General features: G+C 43.6%; 1 protein-coding gene across 3 annotated transcripts in view; it reads left to right on the forward strand.

The window, feature by feature from the left end:
• Window positions 1–12,264, forward strand: part of GCNT2 (glucosaminyl (N-acetyl) transferase 2 (I blood group)) — a 31,573-nt gene that overhangs the window by 14,740 nt on the left and 4,569 nt on the right. For all 3 annotated transcript variants that reach the window (XM_066579351.1, XM_066579349.1, XM_066579352.1), the window contains one exon: window positions 10,066–10,155. In XM_066579351.1, coding sequence (XP_066435448.1) covers window positions 10,066–10,155 — 90 coding nt within the window. The remainder of the gene's footprint in view (window positions 1–10,065; window positions 10,156–12,264) is intronic.

Genomic DNA, 12,264 nt, shown 5'->3' on the forward strand with positions numbered 1-12,264 from the left:
TTAGCGCATGAATAGGCGGGCTTAAAAAGCGACTCTATTAGAACCAATGCTTTCTAATGAAAGCGGTCACATGTCCCTTTTTATAGGCGCTAAATAATTGCACCTGCAAAAGATAGGACATGTGAGTGCGAATGCACCCAGTCACATGGATTTTTTTCTACACGCGATGTGCAATCTTTTTAATCGTGCCTATTCATGCGGAAAAAAAAAAAAAGCTCGTCTGACCGAGCCCTAAAAGTATGAGTGTAAGATGATAAAAAAATAAAGTAAAAGCATAAAAATATAAATTCATAAAAAAGATAAGGAGCCAAGGGGTCTGAGAGGAACATGGGTTATAAGACATCAAGAAGCGCATCATTGGGTATAATTGTCCATAATTACATTTCAGCAATAAGGGCATGCGCACACATCGCGGAGAAATTCTGCATCAAAATCCGCTTGAAGAGCCACACCAAAATTTGCACAAGGATTTTCATGCAGATTTTGGTTCCAATGTTGACTGTGGAATTCGCTCATTGCAATGAATGAATTCTCCGGTGTGCCATTTCTGCCACAAATTGAGCATGTTGTGGAATTCAAAATCCACAGCATGACTCTTCTGCAATTGATTTTTTCGGCTTTAAGTCAATGAGGTTTATAAAAACCCCATTCACTTACATTGTATGGTACATTGCTGCAAAACTTTGGGGTCAAATCTATAGCCGAAATTCTGCATCAATTCTGCGATGTGTGAACTCACCGTAGAATTCCAACAATTAAGTCCCTTCTAATACTTGCAACCTATTCTAAGGATTGGTTACACATTGACTAAAACTGGAAGCATCTAGACTAAACAGCACAAATGCGTGTATGTATATCCATGGGCAGGTGAACAGCATGACGCGTCTTAAGCACAAAGGTGAATGCTCGCCCTTTCAAAGCAAATGTAATTAATAACTACCAACAAGTAAAGTTATAGGTGTAGCAGTGATACAATCATTTTTAGTTCCTTACTTTTTCGGATTACATTTACAAACTATTATCCATGTGCAAAACAAGAACTGAACAGGTCAGGATCAGATCAGAAATTTATAATTCCGAAAACTTGTATTCAATTTTTTTTTTTTATAGGCGAACTCTCCTATTGCTTCATCAAAAGAACTTCTGAGTTAATTCTAGAGAGCATTACAATTGTATTTAAGCAAATCTGCCCCATTATTTATCATGCTGTTATATGTTTGTGTGTGCTATACAGAGTTAGAGAAGAAGAAATTGTGCTTTCTCTGTGCACAGTGTAAAGAACACAGCATAACAACAGGCTCATCCCACCAGCTCAGAGAGAAGTGAAAATTAGAAATACATATGAGGACTGTCACGTCCCGTACAGTTAGGACATGGATCACACATTGCAGTAAACCAGAACAATCTTTGCTTGGCAGCTTAATTAGTGGTATGATCACTTTAATGTATGTCAGCCGTGCATTCACTGTAATTGAACAGACAGTTTTAGAACATTGCTTAACAGTTCCCAACACTCTGACAATGCTGATTTTACTCTTTGACAACACTGTCTCTGCCTGTATAAACAAGCTGCGCAAGCAAAGAAGCGAACGCTGTCCTCCTTCAGTTGTACGAACGATTTATCGCTCCAAGTAAAAGGATCCTTAGGCCGCCTGCATACGGCTGAACTGGATTCCGTATGCGGGTTCACGCAGTGATTCCGGCTCTGACCGTGGCTGGCCACCCTGCGTACCTGTGTTCTTTCATTTTCATCTGTATTGCTGATGGTCTGGACGGCTTGCTATTGGACATGCGCAGTACAGTTTTTTTTCCAAATGTTTATTTTTCCCGCGCAGTCGCTGAGCAATGACACGGGTACCTGACACCTGTCCATAATGTCAGAAGAGCCATGGGTCGGATAGCTTTTATTGACATCATCGGAAGCCATCCGTGTGGAATCCGCGCAAAAATGGAGCATGCTGCTATCTTTCCTCCACGAGTGGAAATCGCAATTGATTACCGCTCATGTGCAGGAAGAATCGATTTTCCATAGCGTGCCATGGATGGCATTTGCTGCGGATCTGACGCCCGCCACGGATTCTGCAGCAAAAATCAGTTCGTGTGCAGGCGACCTTACTGAGTTTTTTTATCAAGTAGATCTCTTTATCAAGTCTTTTAATGATCAATGGACTTTTGTAACTACACATCCCCTGTTAAAGGGGTTGCCCCGCGCCGAAACGTTTTTTTTTTTTTTTCAATAGCCCCCCCGTTTGGCGCGAGACAAACCCGATGCAGGGGTTAAAAAAGAAAACGGGATAGTGCTTACTTGAATCCCCGCGCTCCGGTGACTTCTTACTTACCTGGTGAAGATGGCCGCCGGGATCTTCTCCCTCGGTGGACCGCAGGTCTTCTGTGCGGTCCATTGCCGATTCCAGCCTCCTGATTGGCTGGAATCGGCACGTGACGGGGCGGAGCTACAAGGAGCCGCTCTCCGGCACGAGCGGCCCCATTCAGAAAAGAAGAAGACAGGACTGCGCAAGCGCGTCTAATCCGGCGATTAGATGCTGAAAATTAGACGGCACCATGGAGACGAGGACGCCAGCAACGGAACAGGTAAGTGAATAACTTCTGATAACTTCTGTATGGCTCATAATTAATGCACGATGTACATTACAAAGTGCATTAATATGGCCATACAGAAGTGTATAACCCCACTTGCTTTCGCGGGACAACCCCTTTAATAGATACTGACAGTCTCTTGGCAATAAAGCAGGCACCGCACAGTGTCCAGCACTGCTCTTCCCAGTCTCCCCTGTGACACACTGTTTACAGGCTGCAGCAGCCAATTTCAGATCTCATCATTTAATTGCTGGGCTGTGTCATTGGCTGCAGCAGCCTGTGATGTTCTGTACACATGCTGCTACAGCCTGTAAACAATACACACAGCAGAGGTCTGGATCACAGCTGGAATCAGCTTGATTGTTTTTTTACACAGGAGGAGCCTGTTTAGATAAAAATTTGAATAAGTTAGACAACTCCTTTAAGGCTTCACTCACACGGGCATGCACAAATTCCACTGCTGAATCCTGCAATGGAATCTGTGCTTGCCCGCAGAAATAGGCATTAAAAGATATTTTCTCACCTCTCCCGATCCAGTGCACGTCTCTGTTCGTAACCAGGGAATACTTGTCTCTTTAATTAAAAATCATTGCAGTGTTTGACCCTACACAATAGACCTGTTGTGAGTCTGGACTAGTGTGCATACTTGTGATCTGGATCGGAGCAGATCTCACTTACAGTTTGTCGCTGAAGAGTCCCAGAGTCTCTATTTTGGTATTCCCTTAACCGCCTTCCAGTTACACGAGCTGTAGCACATGGGCGTTGTAAAAAGAAGCACTAGCAATTGATCTTCCTCTCTGCAGATCGTGGCTCTGCGGTCTCCATAAAACATACAAATTTATATATATATATATATATATATATATATATATATATATATATATATATATATTGAACGCCCCCCAAATACCCTTTGGTTCATTCTCAGATGCTCAAGCAGGCTGTACGGCTGGCTGCACATGACCAAGTCCGATTCTGCATGTGGAATTCCGCAGCAGAATCCGACAATGTGTGCGGCCGGTGACCCGGCGTACCTGTCCAGATTCTTCATATTCTGTACTGTGGATGTGCCGGCCATCACGCCGGCTCACATGCACAGTGCAGATATGCTGTGCCATCACTAGGCAATAACGCAGATCCCGCGACCTTTCCGCAATGATGATTGCAGAAAGGCCGCGGGTCGGACAGCTTCCACTGACTTCAATGAAAGCCGTCTGCACGGATTCCACCTAAAAATAGAGCATGCTGCAATTCTTTCCCCGCAAACGGAAAATTGCAATTGATTTCCAGTTGAGGGCAAGAAAAAACGCTTTTCCATAACATACTATGGAAAATATTTGCTGCGGAATCCATAGTCTTCCAACCATAAATCCAAATACAAAATATCCAATAAGTCCAGCTTCTTAAAAGAAACCCCTTCATCCCATAACTATAATCAGAAGCTGTTGTCTGTGATTGGCTGAGCGCCTCAGCCAATCCCAAACAGTTCTTTCAGCAGGCAGGGATTTTAAAGAACTGTTTAGAAGAGTCGGGGACAGCGCTGTAGGATGCAGCTGAGGCCCGGCAGCTGAAGGAAGGTGCATATGTTTTGTTGTTTGTTTTTTTTTAACACCACTTTTCTTTGTTTTTCAGGTAAGGGCTTATATTTAAAGCCCTTCCGTGAAAAACAATTACAGGATGCCGGCAGCTGGATCCCCTACTGCAGCTGTCATCTGTGACAGCTGTGGTAGAGAATCCTTTATTCCCCGCAGGGATCAAGAATTCCTTTGCTGCATCTGTCACAGATGTGGCAGGTGCAGCAGGGAATTCTTTTTCCTCACGGGGATGAAGGACACATATGCCGTATGCAGCAGATGTGTTCTTCATCCCGGCGGGGACACGGCGGCGGCAGACAGATTTTTTTTGCTGTTGTTTTTTTTTACACTAAAATTCAGTTTTTTCAGGGAAGAGCTTATATGTAAAGCCCTTCCCTGAAAAACGATTACGGTGTGCCGCCAGACCATTGTCTTCAATGGAGCCGCCGGCAGCTGTCGCGGCTCCATTAATGGACATGCACGTACCTGCATTCACACGTGTTTATGCACATAGATGGGTGTGCACTTATGTATGCACCTGTGTACGCACAAAAACACGCTTGTGTGAAGCAGCAAAATTACATGATACATTTTTTTTCTACGGGTCGATACGATTACAGCGATACTAAAATAATTGTAAATTTTTTAGGTTTTTCCACATTTGCACAATAAAAATCTTTTTGGAAATTATTTTTTCTTCATTGTTGAATTAAAAGTCCCCAAACTTTTCTATTTTTCCATTGATGGAGCTCTGTAAGGGCTTTGCGGCAGATTGCCCTTTCTGATCCTCTAATAATTGAGTCTCCCACTACCAGGACCTGTCTAGCCTGCCCAGCGCTCCTATTCCCCTATTTACTGGAGCAGACATCCCCCTGGTGGTCAGAGGGCATATCATGCTGCAGCATTGCCAAATTTGCAAACTTGTTGGGATGTGCTAATTCAGGACTAGCCTCCCCGGATCTCTTCCCTCTACCCCTCCTAAGGCCGCCTGCACACGGGCGGAAATCCCGCCGCGGGATTTCCCGCGGGATTTCCGCCACTGAAAGTTTGCATAGGAGTGCATTACAATACGCACTCCTATGCAGACGGCCGCGGTTTGGCCGCGCGAAATCTCGCGCGGCAAACAAACCGCGACATGTCCTATTTTTGTGCGGGGCACGCACTCACCCGGCCGCCGGCTCCGGTCTGCGCATGCACCGGCTGCGCCGCAGCCGGCACATGAAAGAGCTGGGGCCGCCAGGCGCGGGAGAGTACGCGCTCGTCCCTGCAGGCTCTCGGGTCGGGTCCCGCGGCGAGAATTCTCGCTGCCGGATCCGACCCGCTCGTGTGCAGGCGGCCTAACTGTGACCCACCTAGCTGCCTGGTCATCCTGCACTCCTAAACTATTATCCACCCCCACATCTACCCCATTGAGTGCCTTCTCAGTAAGCAGCAAACTCCTTTTCATATAAATCTCGGTGCTGCAAGCTGCTTATTCATATTCAGGATCTGGGCTTCCAAATGTGCAACACGCTCACATCTCCTACAGCAGTATGCACCCTCCAACAGCTGTTCAAGGACTGCCTACATGGTACAAGATGTACACTAGGGTGGCCCATTGAGATACAGCAAAAAATAAGGTGGCAGCTATACAGCAAGACACCAGCCCAATGTGTTCCATCTGCTAATAGTAATGTGCGGGTAAAGTTTTAGCTTTAAATTCCAACTGCAAGATGGAGCTCAAAACTGATGTATTTTATGAGAAATGGCGCTTATGCGCAAGATTTCCAATTACACAAGCTAGAGCATTTATATTAACTATTTGCTTTTGCAAAACAACCATGATACTTTAAAACATTAACCCTTTGAAATCCAATTTTGGATTCAGGGTTTCCTAGGGGGGGCTTTCTGTTTCTGCCATTATACAATAGAGCCATCCCCTGGCTAGAGCCAGTACTGCAGTATGGGACATGCTGGAGAGGCTCCTGACAACAGAGCGGCCAGTAACATTCAGTAAGAATACCCTGCCGGACGACTTCCGACACCAGAGCTGTACAGCCTGCAATCAGAATGTCTTTAGATGTCAGACAGTGGATTGGAAAGGGTTAAGCATTGGCAATGGCATTTATCCTGACAATCTACAGATTTGTGCTGTTCCTACAAAAATACCTCCAAATATATGAAAATAGTCAAACTTACGACACAAATACTTGTCAGTCAGTGCTTAAGGACTGGACAGCAGACTTCTTGGTCATCTGTGTTGGAACAGCCTTGTGATTTGCTTCCACGACTTGAAGCAAAAGTTGTTTTACTTCTTCGTTGTTCGTAAAAAGTCTGAAAATTCATGATCTTTTAGCACAACCTTGTCGTAGACATAAGAACCTGAAACTGCCCCAAATACAGGTTGGTTAAAAGGAGAACAATTAGAGGGTGCCTTGCTTTGTAGTTGGAAGTTGAGTTTTTTGGGCCACTCTAGAACACTTGATGGTATTGTCAATCATGGAGCACATTCTAAATGGGGATCATATAGATAGATTAGATAAAAGTAATATCATGTGCAAAAAATGAAACTACATATGCAGTTAGTAAATGCAAGTGATTCTTCCAAAAATCCTGAATCCAAAGTCACACACGAAAAGGGTTTTATCATTAGAAAAAAAATCAATACTTACCAATTCTTTCCCCATCAGTCTTATTACCGCATCCCTAGAGTGAAGGGAAACCAGCATCCTCTAGCCAGAGGTGCTGGTATGTATGTGCAGCAGACCAGTGAGGATAGGCAGGCTGCAAGGTGGGCTCAAGCACACCTTGCAAATAACAACTACAGTTACTTTATAGGGGGCACAGAGGTGGTAGCATTACTTTGTGGGGAGGCCACAGAAGGACTATGATTATTTTGTGGGGTCATTATTATTTTTGGGAAGCAACTGAGTGGAAATTATTGCCTTGTGAGGGAGGCAAAAAAGGAAAATTACTCTTTGGGGGCACAAAGGAGGCATTGTTTCTTTTGGTTGTCACTGTGAGGAGACTGTTACTTTGTGGGGGACTATGGGGAAGTAATACTATGAGGGCACTAAGAGTAGTGGCAGGATGGGGAAAGTGAGCAGAAATTAGTTGTGGCTGGAAGACGTTGTCATGGTGGTCTGAGCCCAGATAGAAAAGAAAAGGAAAAATAGATGAAAATGAGATGTCACCTGTGATCACTGGAGGTAACTGCATTGTTATAACTATTACTGTGTAGAACTGGTATCTGACTACAATTTATGGTGACAGCATTATTTAGGCGTATAATCGAGCTTAGCTGTTGTATCTAAATCCACCACATTGTAAACATCTTAGATATGCTATAACTTTATGTTAAAGAAGGTGGAGGTAAACAGCTTCAGCGTCCTCATGTTCTGTCTTTACAGACTATTGTTTGGAAGCGTTTTGAATCAATATTTTCTATTAGTCCAGAATAAAGAATGTCCTACCAGCAGCACCAATGTCCTCCTACCTCGGGTCAGGCTGAAAACATGCAATAGCCAGTAGAAGGAGTTCAAACCAGGAAAACTCCAAAATGTAGATCATAGAGCATTGAAGTAACTGGCAGCATATAACGATGCAGTAAAATGCTGTTTGTTGAAGAAGGCCATTTTGGCCAAAACGTTGCTTCTGTGGTGATGGAGCAATAAACAGCATTTTACTGCATCATTATATGCTGCCAGTTACTTCAATGCTCTATTTTCTATTAGTCTGGACCTTGAAGAGACCATATTATCTTTCTGGGAGGCCGCTGTACATGCAGTATAAGGGCTAATACCCACGGCCGGATTTCTGGAAATGCGCACAGTTACACCGCAGTTATTAAGTTCTATTGAATCTAATAGCTGAATGTTCCTCATGCGGAATTCCGCAGCATGAAATAACCCACGGCATGTTCTATTTGCCACGGGTATATGCGCGGCCGGCTTCCATTATGGTCAATGGAAGCCAGCCGTCACGCTATACTTCCGCTGCACTGTGAATAAGTGACCCTGCCCACTGCCAGCCGCGTCATGCACTGTACTGCGCATTGGATCCGGGAGGTGAGTATGGGGTCCTTGGTGGGGGACGAACTCCGCTGCGATATTCATGGGCATGAGCCCTAAGGGTCTTTTGGACATTTATTTACTTTTGTAGTTTTTGTTTACTGCGTGGATTCCACAGTTATTCCATTTTATCTTCATTCAGAGTTTCTCCTGATCATGAACTGCTTTTAATTTTTGTTGTTTACATTTTGTATCAATTGTTTTTATTTCCACTAAACACATCGTCTTTTACTACATTTATTTTTTTCAGTTTTATTTGTTTTTATTGTGATGTATGCTTTTTATACTATATATCTGCTTATAAAGACACATTGAAAGTTGGTGTTTCTATTCACTACTTATTTCTCTATGGCCTCCCGCAGTGGTATCCGTGTGTGCCCACGGCCATGGAGAGGAAAGGAATGCTTCTCACCTCTCCAGGTCCAGTGCGGATCTCCTCAGAGCTGGACGGATATTCTTTCTTCAACACGGTGGATGCATCCGGGAGCACCGGGCCCGGTGCATGCGCAGTGCTCACTTTTTTGTTTTCAAATCCCATGCTTTCCTGCAGATCCGCAGCACAGCCACAGTGACAGCTGTGCTGTCCCCAGCACTGTGGTGCTGATCTATCAGTAAGCGGGGATTTAAAATCCCCACCTGCTAAAAGAGCTGAATGTGAGGTGCTCAGCCAATCACAGGCAGCTCTCCCCAAATGAATGACAGGGGAGAGCTGCCAGTGATTGGCTGAGCACCTCAGCCAATCACATTCAGCTCTTTTAGCAGGGGGGGATTTTAAATCCCCGCTTGCTGATAGATCAGCACCACAGTGCAGGGGACAGCAGGAGAAGACACCGCTGAGCCCCAACAGCTGAAGGGAGGTGAGTATCTATTTTTTTGTTTTTTAAACCACTTTTAATTGATTTTCAAGGAAGGACTTATATTCAAAGCCCTTCCCTGAAATCAATTGCCATCAGCAGAATCCTCTACCGCAGCTGAAATGTGTGACAGCTGCGGTAGAGAATTAAAGAATTCCTCTGCTGCATCTGCCACAGATGTGGCAGATGTAGCAGCAGGGAATTCTTTTAACTAGCGGGGATGAAGGAAACATCTGCCACATGCAGCAGATGTATTCTTCATCCCCGCGGGGGACACAGCAGCGGCTGACAGGTAAGTACATTTTTTTTACACTACTTTTAATTGGCTTTACAGGGAAGGGTTTATGAAGCCCTTCCCTGAAAAGCCATTGACAGCTGCCAGGGCTCAGCGTTGACTTCTGCCATTGTCTCCGGCTCTGTAGCTCTCAGCTATCAGCAGCTGGGGATTGTGATTGGCTGAAGTACTACAATGGAAAATAAACTATAGACATTCGGTATCATCATAAATGTACTGATCCACGGAATAAAGTCATGTCATTTTTCTGCATCATAGAACAGCAAGACCCCCCAAAATGCCTTTTTATTTTCATTTCATTCCACTTAGAATTATTAAAAAGTTTTCCACTAAACTACATGGCACATTAAATACTAGAACTGCAAAATACAAGTCCTCCCACAAAAAACAAGCCATCAGACAGCTACATCAAAGAAAAAAAAAGTTATGAATTTTTTTGCTTAATGGAGAGGAGAATATAAAAATGAAAAAAAAAATGGCCGTCTCCTAAAGAGGTTCACACATACTTTAGCTCTTATACTAAATGTACAAATGTGCATTAATTGAAAACTATTTTTCCGGAAAAGCTGTTTTATTTTCTATCAATTGTAATACTTTCTGTTAGGAAAAAGCCAACTCCTTTTTGAATCTATCTCATTGACAGGCACCGCTGATATACTCTTCCTGAGAAAATGTTTTTTTTCCTTTTCCAACAGATTTTCCAGGGTCCATGCCAGATGCTAAATGGGAAGGTAATCTCCGAGCGATAAAGTGGAGTGATGACAGGAGTCACGATGGTTGCCATGGTAACATGATTTCATTGTTTTGACTGTACTATGAAAGTCAAAGATAACGAGACACATGATACACATAGCAGAACCGGATCTAGCGGATCCACGTGGTGGAAAGGAGGCTTCTTTATAACATGTCAAACTAAAGTCTCACAATGCTGACAGACAACTGTCTTCCATTACATGATACACCGCTCTCCGCACAAGTCCTTACAAAGTGACATTATTCTTTTATAACAGATACAACAACACGGCGGAGTCCGACTGCTGCCATAATGATTGCTCCATTGGGGTTCTAAATGTAGCATTTCTGTTCACATCTCATTTTCTACATACCGGCGTGTCCGTGGATTTATCCATGGGACCTTATATCTACGATGTAGAGCGTCCTTTTGGCATCCGCCAAGCCGGCATGCTTTGAAATCAATGGGTTCGCTTTGTCAGGTTTTGCGGGCGTGAGTTTCATCTGTTTAAGCCTTAAATAATACTTTTTGTGAATCCACCCCTTTAACTCCTGAACACTGCAGGACATACAGTTGCATCTTGCAGCTTCAGGGTAATGTATAGAAGAAGATCCCGCTCCATACAATGCAGGTGCTGACTGTTTCTTACAGCCAACACCCGCTGCAACAGCTGCAATAAGCCACGCAGCTCATCGGAGCTGTTAACCCTTTTAATGCCACCATCAATTCTGACAGCAGCATTTAAGTGCCTCAACCGACTGATGAAAGCGTGGCTTGCCGTGTGGTTGTCATAGCAGCCGAGGGTCTTCTGAATAACGCCAGGGCTACCACCGCAGATTACCTATGAAGCGATGCCTGTGGGGTGGCTAGATAGATTGACTGTCAGATCGCTGTATAAAGCCTGGTTTAGACACAATGGTTATCGCTCAAAAGATGTCTTTTGAGCAACTTTTGAGCGATAGTTGTTGTGTGCATTTACAGGGCAAGGCGATCGCTCAAACGTTGAGCGATAACTTTGAGCTCCGAGCACGGTATGCAGAAGACAAGCAGGTCCGCTTGTCTTCTGCATTTAGCTGTTCTCTGCTCGGAGTGCTCAGCTGTTATACAGCTGAGCGCTCCGAGCACGGTATGAAGAACACAACTGGACCGCTGTGTTCTCCATACCCCAGCTGTGTTCATGGAGCGCACAGCTGTTATACAGCTGAGCGCTCCAAGCAGGGTATGCAGAAGACAAGCAAGGGTGCTTGTCTTCTGCATCAAGCTGTTTTCAGAGCGTCCGGCTGTTACACAGCTGAGCGCTCCGAGCTGGGTATGCAGAACACAACTGGAGCGCTGTATTCTTCATACGCCAGCTGTATTCACGGAGCGGGATATAGTTGAAACAATAGTATCAACTGTGTCCCGCTGTGAATTCCTGATAAGGCTGATCGTTGTCCTTCAGCAGGCTGAAAGAGAACGATCAGCGACTGGTTAACGAAAACTGCAAGATATCAGTGCAGTTGCACACAACGATTATTGCTCAAAGGACAGGTTTGAGCGATTTTTGAGCGAGAATCGTTGTGTCTAAATCAGCCTTAATGTAATGCTATGGTATTACATTATACTGCAGGAGTGATTTAGTCCCCTCTGGGGACTCAAAAAAAATAAAAATACATTTTAAAAAATGTTACTAATTAAAAAAAATAAAAGGTAATAAAAGTAAGAAAAAACTCTATTACCATATTTAGAATAAAAAATAAGAACAGCAGAATTGCGCTTTTTTGGTCACCCTGTCTCCAAGAAAAAATGCAGTAAACAAAGTACGTATTCCAAAATGATAGCAATAGAAAATACAGGATGTCCTGCAAAAAAATGAGCCCTTGCACAACTATGTTGATGAAAAAAATAAATAAGTTATGGCTGTCAGAAGATGGCGGCAGAAAATAATTTAAAAAAATAAAATAACTTTAAAAAAATAAAAATAGTACAACAAAAAAACACTTTATAAATTTGGTATTGTAGTAATCATGCTGACCCACAGAATAAAATTATCATGTCATTTTTGTTGGAGTGTATAAGTCGTAGAAACAAAAGAAACCCAACGATGGCGGAATTTTTTTTTTTTTCATTTTACTCAACTTACAATTTTTCAGTACATTATATGGTACATTAAATAGCACCA

The sequence above is a fragment of the Eleutherodactylus coqui genome, chromosome 9 (genome assembly GCF_035609145.1).
Source record: "Eleutherodactylus coqui strain aEleCoq1 chromosome 9, aEleCoq1.hap1, whole genome shotgun sequence".
In the NCBI taxonomy this organism is placed as follows: domain Eukaryota; kingdom Metazoa; phylum Chordata; class Amphibia; order Anura; family Eleutherodactylidae; genus Eleutherodactylus; species Eleutherodactylus coqui.